The 13013-nt window shown below is 39.5% G+C and overlaps 1 protein-coding gene across 5 annotated transcripts in view; it reads left to right on the forward strand.

Moving 5' to 3' along the window:
- SHISAL1 (shisa like 1) overlaps positions 1-13013 on the forward strand; it is a 70830-nt gene that overhangs the window by 33018 nt on the left and 24799 nt on the right. For all 5 annotated transcript variants that reach the window (XM_042050779.1, XM_042050778.1, XM_042050783.1 and 2 more), the window contains exons 3-4: positions 5665-5878; positions 12484-12801. In XM_042050779.1, the coding sequence (XP_041906713.1) occupies positions 5665-5878; positions 12484-12801 (532 nt within the window). The remainder of the gene's footprint in view (positions 1-5664; positions 5879-12483; positions 12802-13013) is intronic.

The following is a 13013-nucleotide window of genomic DNA, read 5'->3' on the forward strand; positions in this document are numbered from 1 at the left end:
AGAAAGCAGGCTGGAAAGTTGAAAGAGTAGCTTAATTTCTTTTGATATGCTGTTTTTTCAGCTCACCTAAAAGAAAAGAATAATTTCTCTAACACCACAAAATACATCCATTTTGCCAAGTAACCATCCAGTGGAAGTAGAGCAAGTCAGGTTCCAGTTGTGTGTTTTTCTACGTGCACACCAGAGAATCTGAAGGATTGAACTTGCAATCCATGTAATTTTCCTGAATCTAAAGAATTGACTGGAACAGAGATGTTTCTCCTGATGCTTGGTAGTTCTGCTCTAGATGTTTGCTATTAGCACACAGAAAAAGGTGTGTGTGGAAATGTGCCAGCTGTTAGACTGCGAATCAGCTGAGTGCTCTGATTATTGGTTGTATTTGTTCTTCAGAAGTTATTTATGGCATTAGGGTTTTCTGTAATTGTGATTGAATGTTTAAAATACAATTTGAAAAGGTTCTCAGTCTAAGTAGATTTGGTCCTACAGGTGTTTAACTTACAGTTCAATCTCTTTTATCCTCCATTCTTGAAGCAGTTTTTAGTACAAAAAGACTTCTTTTTTTTCAATCACTGCTCCTTATTCCCTTGTAGTACATTGCATCCCCAGCCACCACAGTAAAAACTTTACCAGGCACCATGTTTCTTAAAGTATCCTTGTGCTCCAGCCAAAATTGTTACTACTCAGTCTAGGTCTTTAATATTCATAAAACATTAATATTCATATCCTCACCAGTCAGTTCAAGCATGTGTTTTGTTGCCCACGGTCTCATCACTTGTTTGCAGTGTTCAAGCTGATTCTTGCTAATGATAGCTCATTATTTAGCTCTGACACAGCCCTTTTGCTAACAGTGTTATAATAACATCAATTAGACCACTCCTCTGTTCGTGTTAAATTGTTCTTTTCCTTTAGAGCCCTTCCCCTGACATCCCCATGTTTGGCACTACATTCCTAATTATGGAACTGCCCTCCTCTTCTGATGGACTGGCATCAGGCACAGGGGCTGGAGGTGCTTCTTTGTTGTCTTCTAGGCTAAAGAAATTTCAAAAATCTACCTCCCTGGTGTAGGAATGAAGTCAGTTACCAAAAAGTCTTCAATGAAGTGATCAAACAGGGGTCAAACATCACAAAAATTTCCAGCTGCTCCAGCCTCTTCTGTTGATTTTTAAGGTTTCATACCTTTGCCACTCTTTATAGGGGACTTCTACTAGAACTGTCCTGAGATCCCACTCTTCCAACCCATTTCCTCAAGGTGATAGGAATACTTATGTTGGAGTTGAGTGGGACACTCTGATTGCACTGTGTATGCAAACAGCTGTGTTCAGCCACTGGTGTATTCCCTCAAACCCAGATATAAAACTACTGTTAGGATTTTTTTCTCTCTCTCTTAAGAGTACTGCCTCTGAAGTGCAATGTTTTTATTTGAAACCAATTACACACAGCTTTTACTTCTTACATAATTTATCGTTGATAATTATCGGCTTTGTAAATGTGTTTCTTATCATTTTGTTACTCCTTGGCTATTGGAATTTTATCATCTGATGGCCATTATTAGCATGTAGAGTCCAGGCTTAATTTGAAATCATCACAAGCCTTTCATGCCAGCCAAACTCTGCTCCCTCCTTGTGGAATTTTGCCACTGTCATCTGTAGGAATGGGTTTAGGTCATTGGTAACTCACAACACATTTTGCAGGAGGAAATTTATTATTATTTTTCAGCCGGCCAGTGTAATTTTTCTGTCCAAGACAGATCAGTTTCCATAAAGAAGAAGTACTGGCTTTATGTAGGGAAGGACAGGGGGAGGAAAAAAAGGATGCTACTCTCACTGGAATGATAGGAACATCATTTTTAACCTGAGCTGAAATGAAAATCTAATGGCAAGACTTCCTCCGAGTGCCCCAGATTTACAGGCTTCCATCTGTAAGATCTTGCTTTACTTCCAAGTCTTTGGTATACTAAGATTCACAATCTTAGTAATCAATTTTTGGGTTGAGAATACTGAAACTTGAGGTATTTTATTTCAGTGCCAGCAAGATCACAATGACATTTTAGGGGTTGTGAACACTTACTGGTTGTACTGGGCATACAAGGAATGCATAATAAAGGGAGGAGCACCATGCAGTCATGCTGAAAGAATGACTTTCTGACCACTAACTCTTAGACTGGCTTTGCAAATGTTGATGCTTATTCATTTAAAAGATTGAAACATATTTATAAAATCGGTGATGACAACAAGACTTATATCAACAAGCAAAAATTGTCAGATTATTTGCACATTACAGCATTTTTTTCTTTGAAGTAGGAAATGAACATCCATACTGCAAGTTAACATGTGGTAAAATGCATACTTATGAATATTTCTGTGGTTCCATATGGAAAGCTCATAAACACCAGCCATTCGGAGAGTCTTGGGGCTTTAAAAATTTAGTATCTAAATTAAAAATGTGCATTAGGCAGATCTCTAACTGTGACCAGATAGGGAAGAAACAGTTTGATGTTTCCTGGCTGTGTTGTTTTTAAGGTAAAGTAGGCAAGTCTTGTGATGATGAAGCATGACAGACTATTCTCTTGAAATCAGTTGGAGCAGAGAGAGGAGTATCTGTATCAACTGTTCAATAACAGTTTTCAAAAATAGCATGAGAATTGCACTTGCAACTCCACTTCAGACACAGCTGCACCTTTGCAACAGACAACTTAAGGCTTTTCCAGGTACAATACTTTAATCTGAAGTATTTCTATAGAAATAAGGTCCTTTGAAGCTGGGGATTTAAGCAAAGTTATTTTCAGAAAAAAAATACTTGGAAGAAAATAAATCCCACTTTTTTTATTGGCTCTCTGATCCACAGAGAAGCAAAGACAGCAATTGAAATTACACAGATTACAATAAATTGATGAAGTGTTTTCACTGTGTGCTAGGTCTGGCTGGGATGGGGTCAAGGCTGTGTTTTAGGCTGGTGACCAAAGCACTGCTGGTATCACACCACTCTTGTGGCTGGTGACAGGCTGGCACTGCTGACCCAGACTGGCCAAGGTGGTTTCTATACCACAGGGTGGATGCTCAGCAATAAAACTGGGGTGGGAGTTTATCCAAAAAGTGCTCATGGACTGGCTGGCCACCAGTCTGCTGGTAACAAGTGATTGTTTTAGCATCACTTGTGCTTTGTTTTTTGTTGTTGATGGTGTTGTGAGGTTTTTTCTTATTTATTATACAGTGTTTATCTCAACCCTTGAATTTTCTCTTTGCTCTTCTGATTCCCTGGCCCATCCCACTGGAGGGGGCAGTGAGCAAGCAGCTGTGTGGTGTCAGCTGCCCAGCAGGGGTAACCTACCACACACTGACTTCTGAGTTGAGAATGTGATTCAGTCCCACATCATGCATTTATTTCATCAGCAACACATTTTGCTATTTAAGGATTTGCTTAGGACCTGATGTTATCTTAGTTCTCCCTTCCTTCTGTAATGATGTTTTCATTCTCAGAGAAGTTTGGCGATTGTTTTCTTTTTAAAAAGTGCAAAGGACCACGTAGGGATCAGGGGACGCTTCCACATGTGCAGTTAAATAAAGCACTTGGCAGTGACGAGCAAGCTTAACCTCGGAGGGGTAGTGACAGGACCAGAGGCCGTGGGCACAAACTGCAACCCAGAAGGCTCCCTCCAAACATCAAGAAATGCTTTTTCACTGTGAGGGGGACTGAGCACTGCCATGGGTTGCTCGTGGAGGATGTGGAGTCTCCATCCTTGGACGTACTGAAAAGCCATTTGGATGCGGTTCTGGGCAACAGGCTGCAGGTGGCCCTGCCTGAGCAGAGGATTTGCATGAGATAACCTCCAGAGGTCCCTTCCAACTGCAAACATTGAGGTTTTTCACAACATAATCCAACCTGGCACACTTTCATTATTGCTGTGTTAATTAAGGAGGGGTGCAGCAAAGCACTTGTTCAAACAAACTCATCTCTATGCAATTACATCCTTTGTGGATTTTGTGACAGAATTTGAACATGCAGATTTGTTACAAGAGTTGCAGAGGATGTTGAAAACCTGTGTCTAAACACATGTTTTTCCCAGGTAGGGCAAGAACAGGTAGGTAATTTTTTTTCTCAGTATATGTATTCCTTTAGAAATGGCTGTCTTCCAGCACTTTCAGTTCCTGACTGAATTAATCTACAAAAATGATTTCTTCTTTCATGAAAGTAGAGATGCCAGCTATGTGTGTGCATGCATAAATGTTTACAGTGGGCTTTCTTGACTCAAAGTGCAGTACAAATTACCTTGTTGTCAGTTTAATACTTTGGGGTTTTTTTCTAGGCTTTCTCTCTACACACAAATAAAGAAGTGATCTTCACTGTCATAATCCTTAAAATTTGTCTTGAAATTAATATATTTTATAAAATTGATAAAAGTGTTAGGAATAGGCTTTTGTTTTTCAAGCAAGGTAGAAAAAAAAGAGAATTAGACAGATAAGGTGCACAGATGCAATTGCAGATTAACAGGGGCTCTGTGCAGAGGGATACAGCGCAGTTCAGCTAAATCCGTGCAAGTCATCATGTGTAACCTCTTGGACTGGTAAACTGACAGAAAACTCATGCACCAAATTACAAGGGTTAATTCTGTCAGTCCAAAGTGACACAGCATTTATTAATTAGTGTAACCTTATGAACTGCAGCTGCCCACAGCATTGCTGAGCCTCAGTTCTGCAAAGGAAAAACATTTTGCTGCTAGGAGGATTCAGACGCTACTTCTACATTTCACTTCCATCAGAGCTTTAAGCCTTTTGGGGTGTCTGTGGGGTACATGTACTCTTGAATGACGCTGTAAGGCCTACCATGACAAAAACTGTGAATGTGGAACCAAATGTTGTCTCCTAAAAGGCTTTCAGGAAGCTGCATGTGGTTGCTTATGGCCATTTTGGAAGGAATCTCTATCCTGCCTTTCTGCACAATTGAAAAACTCAGGGAAACTAAGATGATAAAAGTATATCTATGAACAGCTTCTTCTTTCCCCAAGTGAAAGTGATGCTGAAATCAGTGTAAAAAAGAAAAATGTTCTCAGAGCTGTAATAAACATGTTACATGAGAACTTCTTAAAGCGGAAACATAAGAACTCCCAGGAGCACCTGTACTTTATTAGTTCTATTTACAATTCAGAGTTGTTCGGATTTGTTATGCTGTTTGTAATGACTGTTTCTGATAAAATATTCCTGATCAGAGATTGACCTTTAGAGAAGAAGAAAAGGTATCAGGAACAGTAAACCAAGTGCCATCAAACTTTTATTGCTGTTTCTACATAGACTTCTTGTTTTTATTAAGTCGTCCCAGGAGAATCAAACATGAATGTTGTTGTGTGTTATGGATATCCCTATATTTAGAACAGCAGCATGAAAACATTTCCCTAACTACTTCTGTGCCTCTTAAAGTGGAGGGCATTTTTTCCCCTTCCCTTAAAACAACAAACAATGGTAATCAGAAACATAGAAACAACAAAATTCAAAATACAACGGAAGTCTGAACATTATTACCTTTAAGTACTAAATGTTATAACATTGAAAGTTCTGAAATATTAATGTTTTTCAAAAACCAACCAACAATTGTTTAGCCTTGAAACTGAGAGTTGATAACATCCAGATAACAGAAGTGACTGACAAAGCCAATGTTGTTTTTGTTTTACAGTGCTGTCCGCTCATTTTCGGGTCTGCGAGCCGTACACGGACTACAAAGGTCGCTACCACTTTGGTTTTCACTGCCCCCGTCTCTCTGACAACAAATCTTACATCTTTTGCTGTCACCATAACAACACAGTGTTTAAATATTGCTGCAATGAGACAGAATTTCAGACTGTTATGCAGATGAACTTAACAGGGAATGCAGATGGATATATGCATAAGTAAGTAAATGAGTTTTAACATACTCTTCCCCAAACTGTTCCTGGTCTAATAAGATAGTCTGAGGTGCACTTACTGATGGAAGCCATTAGAATAATTGCAGATACAGAAAACCATTACTAAAAGGTTTTTTGTTGTTGCAGGGCTCCTAAAAGAAATAATATTTCAGCTTTGCTTTCTTTGCTTTGACGTGGGCTGTAAACGTTGCAAGGAGAGTAAAAGTTGCATATAAATGTGACAAATAAAAGGTTACATACAAAAGTTAGAAAAGTCTCTTCCCTGACCCTAATTTGATCCAAACTATGTTTAAATGTGCATCAGTAAAAATAAATCCCAGAGCTGTTCGTAGGTGAGAGAGGGAGTGAGCTGACATTTTCCGTATCAACCCAAATGCATTATTTGGAATCCCTGATGTTTTTGGATCTAAATCTCTTGTAGCAAATCACTGGCCTTGGGGAACAGAACGTATTTGCTTTTATACCAACACTGTGTGGTCTCCTTGCCTGTTACCTGGGATACTTCCATGTTCTGCTGAGGGCTGTCCCCCAAGAAAAACGTCAGTAAGGTTTTTTTTATAAAGAACTAGGAAGTAGCAAGTAGATCTTTCTTACTGATTGCCTATTTACTGGGACAAAATCTTCACTTGGGGTCAGTTTCCTATTTAGTATTTGACATCCTGGCCACCGTAATCTGCTGTGATTTCCCTTGGCGTAATCCCCAAGGCTGAATTCCGGTCAATCTGCTTCCCCTGTCATTTTATTCTGGTATTCAGCCCCTCCAGGACAAGGAAGGGGCAGATTAAAGACAAGAGGAATCACAGTGTATGGATTTCTGTTTGCAGCAGGGATTTTGGTGTTTCCTGTGGTGCCAGTCGGTTGGGGTGTTGTATTCATCCCTATGGAAGCAGGTGCAGGGCTGTTAGGAGACGATGGTGCTGGAATACTGATGCTGGCTGGTCTAACTCACTGTGTGCAGCTGTGCTCAGCTTGTGGAGCCAGCAAAGCACTGCCTTCCCTAACAACCACTCCTCACATAGACCTGCCCAGAGAAATCTCAGTCTTGCATAGATGTAGAAGTTGCATTCTCTAAATTTACAGGTGTTAAGTGTCAATCACCCACAAAGATGGACAAAAATAGACTAGACCCTTAATAAGATAGCTTTAAATCAATGTGGATCTGTACTGTCTCGTTACTTTATGTGCAGTTATGTCCTTCAGGTGAAATTTGCCTTGACTTTGTAGTGCACCTGGGAACATCATGATGAGAACAGATCACACAGAACACTAGGAAGATAGTGTAGTACCAAGTCGATTAAAGACCATCCACTTTCTCCACCTTTTGTGCAGTCCAGACAATCCAGCAACTGGCAGCACCCTCACCTGGAGCTTCCCAGTTCTGGCACATAAATAGCTCCAGGCAACCTGGCAGAGTTTATAGCCCCAGTGCTCCCACACAATGTGTACTCTGCACATGCTAAAAAACCAGGATATGCTGCCCCTTTGAGTAGTGGGCTGACCCTGCTCCCTCAGCAGCCCTGGATGTCAGAGAGGTTCTCACAGGACTCTCAGAGCATAAGGGCTCTGCAGGTAGTTGCAGACAGAACCAGAATCTGCTGCACAATTAGGGTGGTAAAAAGAGCCTCAAGAATGACCTCATGTGGCTGCTGCCCCGCACACTTTTCCAGGTCTTTGTCCTGCACACAGCAAACTTGTTTTATTCCCCTGTAAACCCTGCACCAGCAGTGCTGACCAACCTGTCTCACAGAGGTCAGGATGTTACCATCATAGGCAGTTCAGACAAGCACAAAGACAGTGCTTCAGGCTTTTCTCAGTGTCTCAGCAGCTACTCCGTGTAGTCATGACCAGAGCTTACTCAGGTAAGGCTCTTCTGCCCTTCCTTTCACCAGCAACCTGGAATGTGGAGGGCAACCAGCCCCTTTCCAAGGCAGAGGAACAGATCCAGGCTGACTGCAAAAGATGCCCTGAGACACAGTGCACCTGCACATGTGCACACACCACCAGAGAAATAAATCCAGGGCTCATCATATCACAGGGCTGTTGTGTATGTGAGCAGTTTGGAAAAAAAAGGAGTTTGATATTCTGTGAACTACAGCATTTATTTTGATAAAAATATTTAGAGCAAAAGGTATTATATTAGTTTTCATGTAGAACTGTTTTTTAAAAGTCACCTTATTCAGCTGTGATGGTGAAAGAGGTACCTGTGTAGTTTTTGTTGGTAAGATTTGTGGTTGAGAACCACCTGCAGACTATTTACCACCCAGTCCAGGATTTCCTGGGGACATCAGCTGTGTGTGAACTTTTGCAAAGGTGTGTGACATCATACTGGATACAATAAGAAGCCTCTGGGGCTGTAGCGTAGAGAAGCTCAGGAATGGAACTGGTATTGCCTTGTTCCTCAAACATTACTTCTGATAAATCTGTCAGGACCGGGAAAATGAAGAGATGCTGCTTCCTACGTAAAACTCCACCAATGGAGTGAGGCAGACAGGAGAGAGATCTCCTCACCCTGAGCTCAGTAACTTTGGTAGAAAACTTCCTGGTATTTTTAGAAGGAGCAGAAAGAAGTGAACCCTACATGCCTACATTAAAAACATTGCAAAAAGCTTCTTGCTTAATACTCTGACTTTATTTAATGTACACGATAGTTTGGATTCTGATGCATCCAGGGTTCAGTTTACAGTGACAAAGTCAGCTCTTTGTTTAGATCTAATTTCACACACCACTGAAAAAAATTCTGATGAAATTGTACTGTGGCTGGGGAGAATAAGATATGGGAATAGCAATGAACTGAAAAAAAGGATTATAGTTTTCAGGGAAGACTGATTCAATATTATTGCTTGGTTTATTTCACTATTATTATTTGGTTTATTTTTCCCCTTAGCCATTCTTGTGATCACCAAAACAAATTTCTGGTTTTATGACACAGTTGGGGGAAAAAGTTAATGAAGTGACTTGTGACTTCTTTGTTATGGCACAGCTGAAAAGGCACGTTTGTCTTCACCAGTCCCACAGTGCAAATATAACCATGTTTATTTACATTTTTCCATTACTGTAACACAATATTTCTATGTTTTTATAAGAGCAAAAGATGGGAGTATTATATCCTTGTAACCATGCAGATTAATCAGTCTATAATCTTTTTGAATGTGAATGATTCATTTAGTATTAAATATAGAAATACAAGCTACGTCTAACAGACAGAAAAAACTCTGTAATCCAAAGTATTTTCCCTCAGAACCGTCTAAGAAATTGTTTAACTATTCTTAAACTAGATTCAAGTGAATACTATTTTTATCTAGTTTTCAGAGTCAGGTTTTCTGTTGTGCATGTTTAGGTGGATTATCAGCAGTACTGCTATGATAGGGGTCCTTAATCTGATACTGGAACAATGTTCTGGTAGTCTGTGGTGTATCTGTGTTTTTCCTTATCTCTTAGTCCAGTTTTGCATAGTGGAATGGCTTTTGCACACCTCATTCCAAGCAATGGGAGAACAGCATAGCACCATGGTACTGAATACTATTTGCTTAGATACCACTCAGAGCATCATCTTTACAAGAATGAGGGGAAAAAAAAAAAAAAAACAACAAACCAAACATCAATCCCACTACCAACTGTTGCAAAAATATGTAATTTGGCAGGGAAGACTTAGGTAGAGCAGTAACAGATGCCTCAGGAAAATTCAGGATTGGACAAAGGCCTGGAGAGAATTATAAAAGAAAAATAAGGCAGGGGGAAATCTCATTTAAAGTGTAGATGCAAAAACTGCACTGGTCTCCTCAGTAGCCAGGATGTAACTTTGCATTTCTTAGGGGCAACACTTACTGTTACTCCTCCAAGGAACAGCTCCTTTTAGGGAGAACGGGAAGAAACCATTTCAGTGGCCATGTGCCCACATTTAAACTCTGCAGCTGTAGAATTCAGCCCACAATTGTTTAGATTTGTTGGTTTTTTTCAAACCTGAATTCCCAAATGAGTTATTTTTTGTTCATGTGCTGCACATAAAACTCAAGAAAATCTACTAAAAAGATATAGGCTAGTCCATAACCAGCTTGTCATCTGTCTCAAAAAGTGAATGAATGAGATAGATGCAACTTGATCCACCCTGTAATGGAACAAACTCCTTTAATTTGAATCTCAGCAAATTTGGAATCTGTTCACACTTTAGTTTTGATAAAATTTGAACTTCTGCCTAAAAGAAGAGGAAAACCAGATTGCAAGAATAAACTTTGACAATTAAATCATTCAGGTCAGTGAAATGAGAGCAAGTCCTAGAAGTTTTTGGATTCCGAGTTCTGTGTTTCTGGCCTTACTGGTTTTCTGTGTAAATAAGATTGTTTGTTTTCTAATGAGGACATCTTGATTTGCAGGACAGTTTTATATTTTACTAAAATTAGTAGCCATCAGAAAAATTAACGTTTTCTACCACCTTAATAGTTGGAGAAACAGAAAACATCCAAGTATGGAATATCCTTCCGTGTACTGAACATACTACTTACTATTTTTGCTTGTGATTTTTCACAAGGCCCTTTTGATAGTGCTGTTGTGCCATTGTTAGTTACTGTGAAGCAGCCTTTCATTTTTGTACCTGTGAGGAACAGCTGTTATTTTGGAGGAGTAGATGAGTAACTTACATATTGGCATGATTAAAAAAGCACTGCTTTTAATTGGAACCCTCAAAATAGCTCTAATTTTCACTAATCAAAATTTTGGTAGATGAAATTAAATACCTAAAATACAAACAAATTCTTTTGAGTTCATGATAAGGAACATGATAAGAGGTTTCTGCCTCTCACCTTGTTGCCGAAACAAATGTTTTCTTAGTGTGGGTCAAATACAGCTCACCTGTATACAAAATGGATCCTGTTGGCATTAATGATGAGCAAGAATGGGATTTGTCCAAGTGCATTCCTTCCTGACTTTTCCAGCCTTCACTTCCCTGTTTGTTTAATATTAACAGAAAACAGAAGAGTTTACCCCGATAGGAATAAATTTACTGGAAGTCAAGAGCAGCACTGCTGAGAAACCTGGATTAACCAGATCATGTTCTACTTTCAAGTGCCTGAACTGCAGATTTTAGTGCATTACATTAAGGTCTACTCTCTGTTGTGTGAAGTTAGGCTTGCATGTGTAAGTCTTCAGCAGAGGCAAAGAACCTGGAGTTAAGGGTTTTCAGAAGCATTATATTTTGCCTACTTCCAATCCTCCTGGAAATTTACTGATTTATTTTTTTTTTAATTCTAATTCTAGGCTTGTATAGTCATAAAGTTATACAGGAAGAGAGCCATTAATAACTTGGATGTTCTTCTTGTTACTTAGTTATTTGAAATGGAACCTCATTTAATGTAAGGGCATTATAGCCGTGTAGTGGAAAAATCATTCCCTGGAGGGAAGAATCAGTCTCTTGAAGTCCTGACAGACAGCAACTCAGAAAGTAAAATTCTGATTTCTTGTTTCAAATCCTGATTTTTTTTAAGTATAAAATGGAAGAGTCATACAGTAGTTTAAATAGAAATGAAAGTTCAAAGCAGAGTCTTGAAATCTTTTGATGCAGCAAGGCTGGGGGCCATGTTTTTAAAATATCAAAATATCCTTTTGGCTTGCATGTATAATGTCTTCTCATCCTTCTTTTCTTCTTGCAGCACTCCCATTGTGATCAATGTCCTGATAAAATATGACTGGTTTCTCTGACTGGCTGTGAAAGGAGAGCATGGTTGAGTGTGTGTTCAGTTTTGAGTTCAGCTCCATGGAGATGTGGGTTGCCCACCGATTACTCCGATATATTTTTTCTCTGAGACTGCCTTCCTAATGACATTTTTACTAACATCCCTTCAGCTTCCTCTTGGTTTTACAGTCTCCAGTACATGTACTTCCACATCAGCTCATGGGTCTAAATCAGCCTTTTTTTTGCTTTCTACCTAACAATCTCATTTTTATACATTTCTTTCCTTCTCACTTATGACCTCATCCTCCCCACTCACACAGTTTCCAATCCAAACTGCATTTACTCCTGACAGTCATTTTTCTTTTAATAATACTTCATCTCCAGCAGGGTATTAGCACTTCCTCCCCTTTTCGATTTCCAGATTTTTGACCCCTTATACCTTTTCCTCCTGTTCCTCCCCCTTTCTTTTAGTATCTTGAGTCACCTGTCACAGCTTTACAGCTCTCTGCACCATATAATTTTCATGGCCTTTATATATATATACACATTATAACTACACTGACACACACATTTCAATGAGTACTTCCTGTGAAATGCATTGTCTAACACGATTTTGCCAATGTTCTTCCTTCCTAAATTTATTACCAGCTTATTAAGAGGTCTTTAGCAGCCACTCTGGAAAGCCTATACACAGATGAGAATGACAAATAAAAATCCTTGTAAGAGAGGTGGCCTTAGTTTTTTAAAATCATGCCTATAGCAGTATTCATATTGAAAAAATAACTCATTTTAAAAGACATGTGCTTAGAACAAGATTTTGTGTCAGCCATCTATATATAATTAATGAAACAAGCAACCTTCATGAGCTAATACAGTGACCACTACTGAGAGAACTTTTTTGTTGTCCCTTTTCTTCCTTTCACAGCAACTACAGCGCACTGTTAGGAGTGTGGATCTATGGCTTTTTTGTGGTGATCTTACTGATACTGGACCTTTTATATTACTCTTCAATGAACTATGACATTTGCAAATTTTACCTGGCCCGCTGGGGAATCCAGGGAAAGTGGATGACACAGGGACAGAGACGATGGATTAACCCTGCTCAGGACCCAAGACAGACACAGCCTCAGCCAGAGACACAGCCTCAAACTCAGCCCCAGCCCCGAACATCACAGACAGTACACACTTTAAAAGGAGATGCTTTAAGCCCACCCCTGGTGTCTTTTCAGAGTACATCTGCCTGGTAAGTAAGCTAAGCCATACTGACACATATTCTTTTGCTGTTTTGGAGTGTGAACAATTACCTGTGTTGGGAAGTGCCTGTGAATTCAGGCTGAGCAGCACCATTTCTAGCACATAATTCTTTATTATATCATGACCTGTCCTACAGAATTACTGCTTAGGAGTAATGTCTGACTCTGGACTATATTAAGACATCTTTTAATCCTTTTAGAG

The sequence above is a fragment of the Corvus kubaryi genome, unplaced genomic scaffold (genome assembly GCF_017639235.1).
Source record: "Corvus kubaryi isolate FWS band 111438036 unplaced genomic scaffold, C.kubaryi_AGA036_p1.0 74, whole genome shotgun sequence".
Classification (NCBI taxonomy): Eukaryota; Metazoa; Chordata; class Aves; order Passeriformes; family Corvidae; genus Corvus; species Corvus kubaryi.